Source organism: Pseudoliparis swirei, chromosome 15, assembly GCF_029220125.1.
Source record: "Pseudoliparis swirei isolate HS2019 ecotype Mariana Trench chromosome 15, NWPU_hadal_v1, whole genome shotgun sequence".
Taxonomy (NCBI): Eukaryota; Metazoa; Chordata; class Actinopteri; order Perciformes; family Liparidae; genus Pseudoliparis; species Pseudoliparis swirei.
In genome coordinates, this window is record NC_079402.1 from 14,131,842 (window position 1) to 14,144,491 (window position 12,650).

A 12,650-nucleotide genomic window follows, 5' to 3' on the forward strand; every position below is an offset into this window, starting at 1 on the left:
GTTTACCTTTGTGTGTCGGTCTCTGAGCGTGTTAGTATTGGTGTCAGGTGCACGGGAGTTGTGTCTCCCTCCTACAAGGAAGAAGTTATGGCTCCCTCCTGTAAGATTCTCACAGATTTGTTAAATTCTGCATCAGAGCGGAAACACACACACACACACACAAACATGCATACTTCTCAGATGTCTCACATAGTTTATAATAGTCATATTATTTGTACACACTTAAAGCTGATTCTGATTATATAAATAACAATTGAGGTAGTTTGCTGTTCCTGTAAAACTGAGCAACAGGGCGATTGGGTTCCCTTGGTTACACTAACACATTTACATTAGCAGCTCAAGACCTTCTTTAGTTCAGAGCTACAGGTCATGACCTTCTTTAGCTCAGAGCAACAGGTCATGTATAATAAACATGTATATAAATGTTTATTCTTTTAATCCAACTATTGTCTATTGTCATTTGTCAATGTTGAAAAAACAAACGATCAAAACGTTTTGATTGTTTGTTTTTTCTTTTCATTCCAAATACGGAATAAGGAAATAACGTGGTTTCTTCATTTTCCGTTTGAAACCAAAAACGGAAAAACGGAAAACCACTTCTGTATTCCATTTCTGTCGTCTGAAACCAAAAACAATAGAACGGAAGTGCTTCAAATGAAAGTCAAAATACAAGCCAGTGATATATATTCATATTTAAAGGTGTTCTATAATGCAAAGACATAGCAGGGTACGTTAGAAGAACATTCATTAATCAATATAAATAATAAATAAATAAACCTGGATATGTTAGCGACAGTAGTGACCACAGGAAGTTTAATATTCATGTATATATGTGCACAGAAATAATTTGTCACTTAATCTTTGCATTGTTTAATGCAACACAGTTCCTAATATAGATTAATCAAAGTAATGTGTCTGTGCAGAGTTGTTGCCGTTATCATATTTATATTTATCTAGAGATCTCTCATTCAAACTGACGTATCATTGAAGAAATGTGAGAAAATATTTGTAATTATCTTGGTATTGTACATTTGATCAATTTGATATGCAGTGCTTTGGTTTAAACATATTCTCAATCCATGATTTCCTACTTAGATATAAAAGTGTTTCAACTATATGAACCTTTAGATAGCGGGGGAAACACACAGCAAGGAACCACAGAATCTAGTCAACCTCGTTTGGTCGTATTTATTATTTAACTTTTTTTCTGAATTTGAGTACTCAAGAGAAAGCAGAAGGAAAAGAGTTTCACTCACATAATGCAGTTTGAGCAGCAAAAAACATACAATCAAACACGTGGGAAACAGACATCAACAATACGTTATGTGCAGACATCCCAGTAGTACCATACAGATCCATTATAAAACTACAATGTTCTACCGCCACCCACTCACGAAATACTTATATTGTAAACTTTGTGGATGGCTGTGTTTTACAGTTTTAGTCTAAAACAAACTGTTTCCAAGTTGATCCTGGTAAAGGGGACACAAGTTTATTTTTACATTTGTGCTAATCTCCAGGTTTTAAACAGAAAATCTGTTCAAAAGATGAATATTTTGGATGTTAAAATATGACATTGCAAATCATCAACAGTAAACACATATAGGGGATGCAGCATTAGGTAGCCAAAGTGATTTTCTTTTGTTTCTGACGTCAGAAGATCTCCCAACCAAGGAGCTCTCGCTCCGACACATTCACCGTCTTCTGTTTGTCCTCCTCGGCTCTCTTTAAGTGCAAACTTCCAAACTTCTTTCGTCCATCTCTGCCTCTACAGGCTTTAGTCTCTTCTCCCATCTCTCTTTTTGTTTTCAACCTTAAAAGAAATTCAAAATTCCTAAAAGGTCTTAACATTGAACATATGCTACCATGATATAAAAAAACAGTTTTTTAATTCTAGTCTCTCATCATTTAAACACTCTAAAACCCAGGAAGCTAAAATCAAGTAAACATGTTATAATTTACATTAAAAGGAAGGAAATACTGAATGACATGGGCAAGGTGTATCTTATTATCATTAAGAGTAAAGTAGCACACCAAATCAAAAGGTAATTGTTAGGTCACAGCAAGCAGATGTAGCTGATGATTTGTTTTCATAGTAAACTGTGAGAATATGGCATTTTATTCCAACAGAAACCAACCAATACCCCCCCCCCCCCCAAAATAAAAGCAGTCTTTTGGGATTGGCAGTGTAAATCTTGCAGATGCAGTAGTCCTGCAGTAATTGGAGTGATGGGATCTCATGAGACCCTGCTGGTTTTGTTGAAGGTGTCTTTTCAGTTTAGTTGGAGTGTGCAGGAAACGTAAAAGTCAGCAAGTAAAGGACTCCCGGGTCCAGTCACATCTAGGTAGTATGTGGGTTGGTTTGGGGGGAAGTGGTCGAGGGCGTTGGCGCGTCATGGCTAAAAGGTGCTCCATGTATTGGTAAACAGCAGTCAGCTCACAGTCTTATACAAGTTTGCTCATGATGATTCCCAGCTGAACACGTTTCTCTAACATTGGAAGGTGTTGGGTGGAGTGTAAATGTTTTCAGATGAAGGTGGAGTCCATATTGCTGGTGTCTTGCACACTGCGGGCTCGAGCCTCAAAAAGTTGTTTTATCAACGCCGACTTCTCCTGCTCCAGCTGGGCGATCCGCTCGCTCCTCTCCGTCACCTCCTTTAACGAAAAAGAAGGAAAATAAATGAAGTGAGTGACTGAAAACTAGTAGTGACCTCTGTCTATTAATGCAGAATGTGTCGAACCTGCGTGAGAAGTCGGTTCTGGTCCTTCAGTCTCTGGATGGCTTGAGGGGGAGCTGGACCCGGAGGCTGGGGGTTAGCTGCTGTCTGAGCAGAGCCCGAAGGAAAAGACTTCTGGCAACAAAGAGGGACCAGTCTTAAAGTGTCATCATTTACATTGTAAAGCCATGTCAGCAGCTCCATGGCTCCATGTAGGCACAGCAGTATTGAGAGCTAAATGCTAATGGTACTAGCATGCTCCTAGTGACCGCAGGTGTTATGTGCATCATGGTCTTATTCTTGGTTTAGCATGCTAGTTTGCTAAAATGGGGTAATTTTGCCTGAAATCACACAAAATTATGAAACCCGGTTAACTTAAACTCTGTGAAGTGGACGGATTCAAAGGTTTGGACCACACAAAGTGCAGCTGAGGCTGATGGGAATTGGAATAGTTATGAAAGTATGAAGGTTTTGACCAAGTTTTTACAATTCCTACTGAGGGGAACATGAATGTTTTTTATGACACTGCCATCCCTCAAGCCATATCACCATGTGTAATTCATTAGAATCCTTTTATATCAAATACATTTACTTTAACCACGAACATACTGGTGTTTATTTTTGGTGGCATTTTTAACATTTGATGATTGAATATTCTGTAATGTGTCAAAGCTTCTTGTGGAGCAGAAATCGATCCCATCCGGTCACTCTCTCTCTTCAGCATCCAATTTAATGAAACATGGTGTAGTTCTAGTTGTGTGCAACACTGAAAATCACAACATGGATCCTAATAGTTACCAAGTATCAACACATACATACAAACATCCCGTATGCATGTGTCCATCCAAATGATAATTCATATATTATATTTAGATTGTAAGAAATTCTTTAAAACGGAAAAACACTCACAATCCCAGAGCAGGAAATAAGGTCATTTAGGCAGCGGTTGACTTCTTGCAATTTGGGTATTAGAACATTCATGCGACTCTGATTGGCTTCTGTGAAGAAATCCTGAGAGGAGAAAACATAAAAGACAATTAAAATAAAATTCAAGAAAGTAGCAAAAGGTCAAACGAGGTGACAAGCAGGAATGATGGCTCAACCAACCAAGGACCAACTTTGGTAAAAGGAGGTTGATTTAAAATAGTTAATAAGCAGGATACTCTCCGGAAGAACCATGCCAAATAGGTTTAGCAATACTTGAGAGTATATTGTTATGAAACCGCCAGTACATAATGGATGAAAACCACGATATTACTGCAGCTACTGTGGGAAGAAGAAATGTCTGCCTTGTCTTCTACCACAAGGTATTTTACTCTGTTTGACGAGTGACCACGAAGAAGACCTTCATTTTCCTTTCTGACACTAATATCTATTACTTAGTGTTTATGTTTGGGTCGGACAATAAATCTCTCCCAACAGACTTTGAGTTCATTTTCATGGTCAACAATTTGTATTTAGAAAACAAAAAGCTATGAATCTTTATTACATATGTGCTGGAGATGAGATATCTGCACTTTTGTCATCCAGTCATCCATGTAGATGATCTTTTTACCAGTTTTGGACCCGTGTTTGAACTGACCGTGGAGAGGGAGCTCTGGCCGACCTGCCGCTGTCTCTCTGTGACATTGTGGATTTGGCCTTGGTACCACTCGCGGGCCCGCTCCACCACTTCCAGGCCCGCCAGCAGAGAGTCCTTCTCCTGCTCCAGCTCTTTCATTTGCTTCAGCTGTGTGAGTCCAAAGTTAAAGTGGAGGATATATTGTTGGAAAGTTTAAAAAAAAGAAATGGAGGGGGACAGGAAAGGGGAAGCAGAGGAAAGAGAACGCATTTGATTTGGAACAGACAAAAACGAACCTGCCTGAAGTCAATTTCTGTGCAGATCTCACATAGAGACCGAACACATTTAATGTTTATTTTCCCAATGCCATCACCAAGACAGCTTTCATGGCAACGCCAAGATTAAATCTAATTATTGATTTTTGGCTGCCAGCGGCCTGCACGCTAGACAAACTTCCATCTTTTCACAAGGGCATCTGCAGCAAACTCTTTTGTGCTGGCGGAGACAATGGCGCCGAACCAATTGTGCCGGACTCGCTCCCATCCTGAACACTGTTTAGAGGAGCAATCAGTCGGGCGCCATGGCAACCGTGCAGCAACCTAAGAATGGGGTAAACAGCACTTCAACTATGGCCACCCCAGTGTGTGTTTGTGTGTCCACCCCAGCAAGGCTGCATTAAGTTGTGCTGACCAGGCTGTCCATGCAGCACACTGCCACAGGCCAGGCCTCATTGCTGGCATTCAGCCACATGGTGTGTCAAGCTTTCTATCCCATCATGTCCCCTGTGTCGCTGCGTACATTCCTTTGATCATCGCTCATCAGTGCTGTTTAAAACACAGCTCATACGCAGCGATACATGTTGCCAAACAGTCTCAAATCACACTCTGTTTAAAATATTTGGTCTCTTTCCTAAAGCCCAAAGTGAGAGTACACAGAGAGGAAGGGGGGAGTTTTGGGGAAGAGGTGGCAAAGAGGAGGGGATCGGAGGGGTAGGGTGTCAAGAATGAAGCATGACCCGGTGTCACGCTGCTTGAATGTGTGGTAGTCCACACGCAGTTTTTTTTTAAAGAGAGAGAGAGAAAAAAGAAAATTCTCACAGAGTCGGAGCAGAACAGCAAATGTCTGAAAGCTGATGGGAAAACATGTGCATCTATGTTTGTGTGCTGGCTGAATGAGCAGGCATGAATGCACACAACAACACTCATACAATCACATGACACCCGTTGCATCAGCTGTTGAGGTAAAACACAAAGAAGAACACAACGGCCGTTCAACTAGAAAGCACCATGAAACAGTGTGGTCCGAACCTTGAAGCTCTACAATGTACCAGCAGAGCAGTGGCTGGCAATATACAAGTCCAAAAGTCCCCGAAACAAAGACGTTGTGAGCTGCAACTAACAACTATTTACATGCACATGTCCACAATTTTTCCTGATTAATTGATTATTTATTATTGACAGTATAAAATCCAAATATATTAAATGTAGCTCTGGATTAAAGAGAGAAAAACAGCTAATTAAACCAGGATTTATTCACAATTTCTTTCTTTATTAATGGCTCATGGCAATTCTTTTCTATCAATCAACTACTTACAAGTTAGAGCTATCAACCAGACCCAAAGTCCCTAAAAGAGGATTTATTTTTCATGATCGATCTGTCAGTTACTTTTGGATTAATCAATTAATCGTTAAATTGCTTGTTTTGTCAAACAATCAGTTCTTAAGTCAAAGATATTAAATGACGATGATCTAAAAGAGAAAACAATAGTAACTCCTCACATTTCAGAAACTTTAACCAGCGCACACTTGGTGAAAAACTTTAAAAATGGTCGTCGATTAAATTCTGGCAATCTACTAAATGGTTAATCAGCAGTGATTTGAATCCTAAAGCTCAACAATACCTCAGCTGGTCCCTAAAACTAGACCAAATAAATAGTTTAACCTGGTCAACATCAAACACCGAATTCAACTTATTCTTTATCTCACAATAAAATATCAAAACAACCTCCTTCAAATCCTGAAAAGCACTCATTGCATAACCATCTCAAAGACAAACTTAAATTGTCTCTCCTCTGCAGCACTCTCCCTCCATTTCCTTCTATGTCTCTCTCCCCCTCTCGTCCTACTCACCCAGAGGAAAAAGTGCAGGGCCTTGCCGCTGTACAGGCTACTGCTAAGGGGGATGAAGACGGTAGTGTAGGCAGCCAACACAGCTGTCCAGGCCGGGCCGGGCCGGCCGAGCGAGTCCTCTACGTCTATCAGGCCCCTGGGCCCGACCCGGCTCACTACCATCAGAGCAGCAGCAGGCCAAGGCGGCCTGGGTAAGAGGGCCAGGGGGAAGGGGGAGGAGGAGGCAGTGAGGGAGTGAGAAGGAGGGGAGCCGGTCAGTCAGCCGCTCCAGACACAGAGGCCAAAGGGGGGAAAGAGACGGAGACGGCGACACAAACGGGGAGAGAAAGAGGGAGAGGAGGCGAACTGGAGAGAGTGAGAAATGGTGAGGCAGAGGGAGAGAGACGAAGAGTGAAGGGAGGCATGAGCTCCCGACAGGAGGGTGGGAGGGGCAGACTGAGGGGGAGGGAGGGGAGGAGAATGTGGGGGTGGGGGGGCAATAGAGAGTGAACTGGAGAAGAGCCTCTATGAGAAAACCTTTTCCTGGAACCATGCTTCCACTGTTTACTTTCTCATATCCATACATTATTTTCTGACAAATATCTTATATCCAATCACACTGACGTTAATTATAATTTAGTTGACAGAAATGATAAACTCAATGGGCAGCTCCAGTAACTGCTCCAGTAGCTTTATACATTAAAATCAGCCAAACGTCGCTGAGTTTGGTCTCTTATCGTCAAATCTCCACTGAGGTGTTCCATCAGATAACGAGTGATGTGCAGGTTTAATAGGTTTACCTTTCAAATGAAGTGATATTTTTGAAGAAGCTGGATTAAAATGGTGGGTGCAGCTGTCTAACAGGGTTCTTCTCAGGTAAATAGAAACTGGGTGGATCCACAGAAGACTCATGTATCACTATTATTGACCCATGACCTGGTTTACTGTTCAACCCGTTTTTAATGAAAAAGTCATTCAGAACAGTTTCTAACCGAAACATGAGTAAGACTACGGCAAAGGTGCGGCACTTTTATAAAAACCTTTAAGACGCAGACGGTTTGAGGGTGAGTGTGTGTGTGTGTGTGTGTGTGTGTGTACCAACCATTCCATAATCCACTCCGTTGGATATGGTATGCCGCCTCTGCTCTTCCCGACTCCGCCCGTGACGCCTGGAGCCGCCATTAAATCCTGTAGCTGATTCGCTCTGAGATCTTGGTAAACCTGATCTTACAACACCTAGAGAAACATGAAACATCACAGATTTAAAAAATGTCAACACTGTAGTCTGGTATGCACTTTATAATAACTCCAGTTTGACATAACTGTGTTATTGCCATTTAGGTAACAAAGACAGCCTTTATGCAATGGTTTATAATATACTGAATGTAGAATTATGTGTTGTTCCTTCTGCAGAGAGAAAAACTTAAATTGCATCCCCTTAAAAAAGGTGTTTGCCAGATTTAGGTTCAACATAATCAAGCTGAGTCTAAAAAAATAATTTTATTTATTTTTAAAAAAAAATGTTTAAATAAGTACACTGTTTTGGATTCTTGGTCAATTTAAATTAAATTAAGACATTTATTCATATTCATATTTATTGGCAAAAAAAGACAAAGTATTGAGGAGGACCAACAAACAACACAACAGGCAAAACATTCATTTGGCCTGATAAGGAATCGGAGTTGCCAGTTTATACCACAAGAGGGAGCTGTACTCTACCAATGTGTCTAGAAGCTGAACTCAATCATGGCCCCTTGTTTAATTACTTAAGTGAGTCCGAGTCAGACATCTGTTCACTTTAGCAAACCACATCTGCCAAGGAAGATCATGTGATTTGATTGAAAGCTCCAAAATTGCTATGAAATAGACCTAATGTTGAACTTATTTTGTGAGCTGCCGTTTCCTAACTCCAGAACGAAGTTTAAAAATCAAAATCGGTTATTCCAAAAAGAACACATGAAAAGATTTTGCTGCTCGATACCCCTTAAACTTGCATGAAATGCTTCTGAGGATATCCTATCATTCCACAGCTCTGATGAAGTGGAGAGTGAGAGCGGCAGGACTATCGTGGTGATGTCCAGGGTGTTAGGTAGGATTTCACCATTGCCGTGATTCAGTGAGCCCTGGCCTTTCTGATGTAATCTGGTCTAATCCAACAGTATTTGGCTGCATGCGAGAGATTACGGCACGGACGCTGCAGGTCTAATGGTGGACGCCCGAAGAAAGTGAGTGGACGTAATATTCCAGACTGATTTCCCTTCATTAGAGCTAACAAAGAAAGTACAGACAAGTATGACAACTTTAAGCCATGTGGCATATCTGTCCATTTATCTATTATAGCAAACCCCTGTACGAGTGTAGCAAGTGATGTGAGGAGTGGACGCCCCGGGGGCTCGACAAAGAGAGTGTGCAAGAGTGTCACTCTAGTAGCTCCAGACCGGCCTGGCTTTACAGAGATCAGGCAAACTCGGACAGACTTGCTGTGTTTGTGTGTGTGTGTGTGTGTGTGTGAGATCATGTGAAATAACTGTTGTCTGATTGTGACCAGGAACAAAAGTGAGTTTGTAAGAGAGTGAGAGCCTGCATGAACAAGATAATGAGCAGGCGAACTGGGAATGTCTCAGCAGCTCCTGCATCCAGCTCACCGGGGAAAGCAGAACAAATTAACACAAACACAACTGACCATCACCCGTTCCCCAGTCAGAGGGGCCATGGCAAACCCAAGTCGAACATTCAAGATGGATACATTTCTGCAGGAATGTCTGACACGACCTATGACATGACCTGGGGTTAACAACGGCAATTATTCCACTAGCCACCCATCAGTGAGGCCCTTTAACAGGGTCTGTTTAAGCTGTGACATAACACTGATACTTGAGGACTGTCTTGTCAAAGCCCAACAATTACTGTTGTTGACCGCCAAAGACAATTCAGGAAAGACTTCCTTTTAAAGTTACCGCGTTTACCTTTGTGGGGCATCATGTACCACTGCATCCAATTTAATCAGAATATGAGATTGAAGCTGGCAAGACTACAGTTGACATATCAACTCAGTAATGCATGCAATCAAATGGCTTGCTCATGAATTCAGTCTTATGTGTATTTTGTTTTGTGGGCATTTAGGCACACAGCAGCTTTACTTCTAACTCTCATGCACATTGTGTTGGTTTCCATATAAGAGTTTGTCTTTGTTCTTAGTCCGTCGTATATTGAAACTGAGGCACAAACAGGCAGTAGCATCTGCATACATAATTTGATTATGCAGATGCACCGTTTTCTTTTTCATATAATATAAATTAATTTTAATATATTAATATATTTTACAGTCGGTCAAACAAAACAAGCAATTTAAAGACTTCACCATGGGCTTCCGTGATGGGATATCTTTTTAGCTATTAATAGAAAAAAATAGTAATAAAATACTAAATCTTTGCAGCTCTAGTTACACATCAATAAAAGGGCGAAGGAAGTGAGAAGAGATGCAGCTCCAACTGCATGGCAGCAACAGCTTGCTTAAGCTGTTGATTGGCGGATGATTGTATTTTGTATTAAGAGTGCACTCAAAAAAACGATTCAAGCCCTTCTTAGAGAAAGCTTCGATCCTTCAACGTGTGCAGCAAGATGTTGGAGTTGTTCTACCAGTCGGTTGTGGCCAGTGTGCTGCACTTTGCCATTGTCTGCTGGGGGAGCAGCATCGGAGCCGGTGACACCAGCCGTCTTAACAAACTGGTTAGGAAGGCTGGCTCCATCATCGGCTGCCAGCTGGAGCACCTGGAACAGGTGGTGGAGAGGAGGACGTTGAAGAAACTGGTGTCCATATTGGACAACCCGGACCACCCTCTCCACCACCTCCTACAGGGACAGAGGAGTTCTTTCTCCAGACGTCTCCCTCACGCCGCTGCCACAAGGAGAGATACAGGAGAACATTCCTGCCGACGGCTATGAGGCTCTACAACAGTTCACCTCTTGCCAGATCACCCTAACCCTTCTTATATTTTGTGTTTTGGTTTTTTATTCTTGTGTGTTGCTGCTACTGACTCGACAAATTTCCCCTTGGGGATTAATAAAGTATATATCTATCTATCTATCTATCTATTTAAATATTGTTTGATACATTTAAATAAATCAATTACAAAACGAAGATATTTATTTTGAATGGGTGTAACACAAAATGTATGAATACTTTCATTTATTAGATTTATTTAGGTTACACTCACAAAAACGATTCAAGCCCTTCTTCGAGGTAACACATTTAAATATTGTTTGATACATTTAAATAAATCAATTGCAAAAATAGATATTTATATTTAATGGGTGGAACACAAAATGTATGAATACTTTCATTTATTAGATTTATTTAGGTTAGATGGTGTGCATATCAACTCAAAATAAATGTGTTTCATTGAGGACTACCCTTTGCGCATGCGCCAGCTGAAAATCAGTTGTTTACAAGGTGAAGACACTTCCAGGGCTGTATGGTGGTGTAGTGGCTAGCACCGTCGCCTCAAAGCCAAAGGTCTGTGGGTTCAATTCCCAGTCGGGGCTTTCCTACTGTCTGGAGTTTGCATATTTTCTTAGTTAGTTAGTTTATATTTTGAGTTGGACAAACACAAATTAATTTAATTTAATGAATATCGTTATTTTATTTTAGATGTATTTGATACAAATGAGTTGGACTAACTTAATTACATTGTATTGCACTGATGTGCTAAATTTGAGTTGGAGTTGCATATAATTATTGGATGGAAAACCTGCCAACAATTTAATTGAGTTCATCCAATGAGTCATTTCTTTGAGTGTGTGTGTTGATGTTATAACTGGATTTCGACAGACAGGGGTTTAACTTATTGACATAAGTCTTCCATGCACTCAGTAAACTGTCCCTAAAACCCTTCTTACCCACATCATTCATAACTATTTGGCTTTCATGGTACCACTTACCTGGTCCTTGGTGCTGCGGTGACTCCAGAGCCAGGGACTCAATGGACCTGATCCGGCTCTGCTGGGGCTGTGTGGGGTTGGTGGCATGTCCCGGGTCGGCCCGGTAACGCGCGCCCCCTGGAGCGACCGAATTCTGCTCCAAAGTCCGACCGGACCTCTCGAAGCCGGCGCCGTAGCGCACCGGTCCACACGCGGGGTACCCGAGCCCCAATTCCTCTGGCCTGGCGCGGCTCTGCAGGGAGGACGCGCGGTGCCGCTGGGTGTTGGTCACGTTGCTCGGCCCCAGCGGACGGACCTTGTTCTCAACCCGTGTCCCGACACTGCATGCGGACAGCGGGGCGGGTTTCTGGGTCTGCTTTGGTGCCTGCTGCGAGTGCACGGCAGCCTGGGCCCTGAAGTGTGCGCTGTGCTCCGGGTTGAGCATCGAGTACCGCAGCCCCGCAACGAACCGCTCAAAGGTGAGGCAGCCATGCGGCGGAGTGACCCTCCTGAGGCAGCCCAGCACCCCGCCGGGCAGATCCCGGGTGTCTGCCCCCTGCCAGCGGGTCTCGATCTCCGAGATGTGGACATAGCCCCGTCCAGCATCATCCAAAATGTTAAACAGTGTCCTCAGGCTGTGCAGGAAGGCTTTGGGCAGGCCATCTGTTGAATACTCCGTCTCTTTCGGGTGCATTTTGACACTTTTAAAGCCCTCTGCATTGCCTTGAAACACTTCTTTTCTTGGTCCAACTCGGCCGTAAATCACCGAGGTCCCGTTCAATTTGCAGCCCTGGTCGGTCGCTATCAAAGCCATGAATGTAATGATAACCGACTAATCAATCAAATACACATCAAAACAAGTTGGCGAACTTTATATAAACACACAGCCGAATAATACAGAATAAGAATAAGAATACACGCTTACTACGCATCACAATGCATCTCCTAATACCTTGTTTTAGGCTAAAAACGTGCCCTTTATTTAACCGTGTTGGCCGCCTACCTTCGGGTCGACCCACCGCTGCTCTGTGAGCCATACTTTCTTTTTTCCAGAGAGGACCGCCCTTCAAACGGTTGTGCGCGAGCGTCCCGCGACCAGCTATTGGCCGCGGTGTGCACGAGCTCGGCTCTCATTGGTTGAGACCTGAGGTAGGCTCCAGTTTGAGTTGTGCTTTTGTTATTACTAATGCTGAGACGTTATTCATAAAGGCTGGGTTTTATTATCCCCTCCACCTAATCAGAAAGAGCTGGATAAACTATCACCTTCCAGCCCCACGCGCAGTCGCAATGGGGAACAGAGGGACTTTGTTTCACATAATTAAATAATGTTAAACTTTAAATGGA

General features: G+C 42.4%; 1 protein-coding gene across 1 annotated transcript; it reads right to left on the reverse strand.

Annotated features, from left to right (window-relative positions):
* Positions 1-1,163: 1,163 nt before the first annotated feature.
* sapcd2 (suppressor APC domain containing 2) lies at positions 1,164-12,282 on the reverse strand. The gene is made up of 6 exons (XM_056433332.1): positions 11,328-12,282; positions 7,489-7,622; positions 4,300-4,446; positions 3,627-3,728; positions 2,742-2,852; positions 1,164-2,655 (listed from the first exon to the last, which is right to left on the reverse strand). The coding sequence occupies exons 1-6, from the start codon at positions 12,118-12,120 to the stop codon at positions 2,527-2,529; spliced, it is 1,416 nt and encodes a 471-aa protein (XP_056289307.1). The 5' UTR covers positions 12,121-12,282; the 3' UTR covers positions 1,164-2,526.
* Between the last annotated feature and the right edge of the window lie 368 nt (positions 12,283-12,650).

Coding starts and splice junctions, on each gene's coding strand:
- sapcd2 (XM_056433332.1), bottom strand. CDS start 12,120: ATGGCTTTGATAGCGACCGACCAGGGCTGCAAATTGAACGGGACCTCG. Junction 3,729..4,299: donor GCCAGAGCTCCCTCTCCACG/GTCAGTTCAAAC, acceptor TTCTCCTCTCAG/GATTTCTTCACAGAAGCCAA. Junction 2,853..3,626: donor TTATTTCCTGCTCTGGGATT/GTGAGTGTTTTT, acceptor CTTTGTTGCCAG/AAGTCTTTTCCTTCGGGCTC.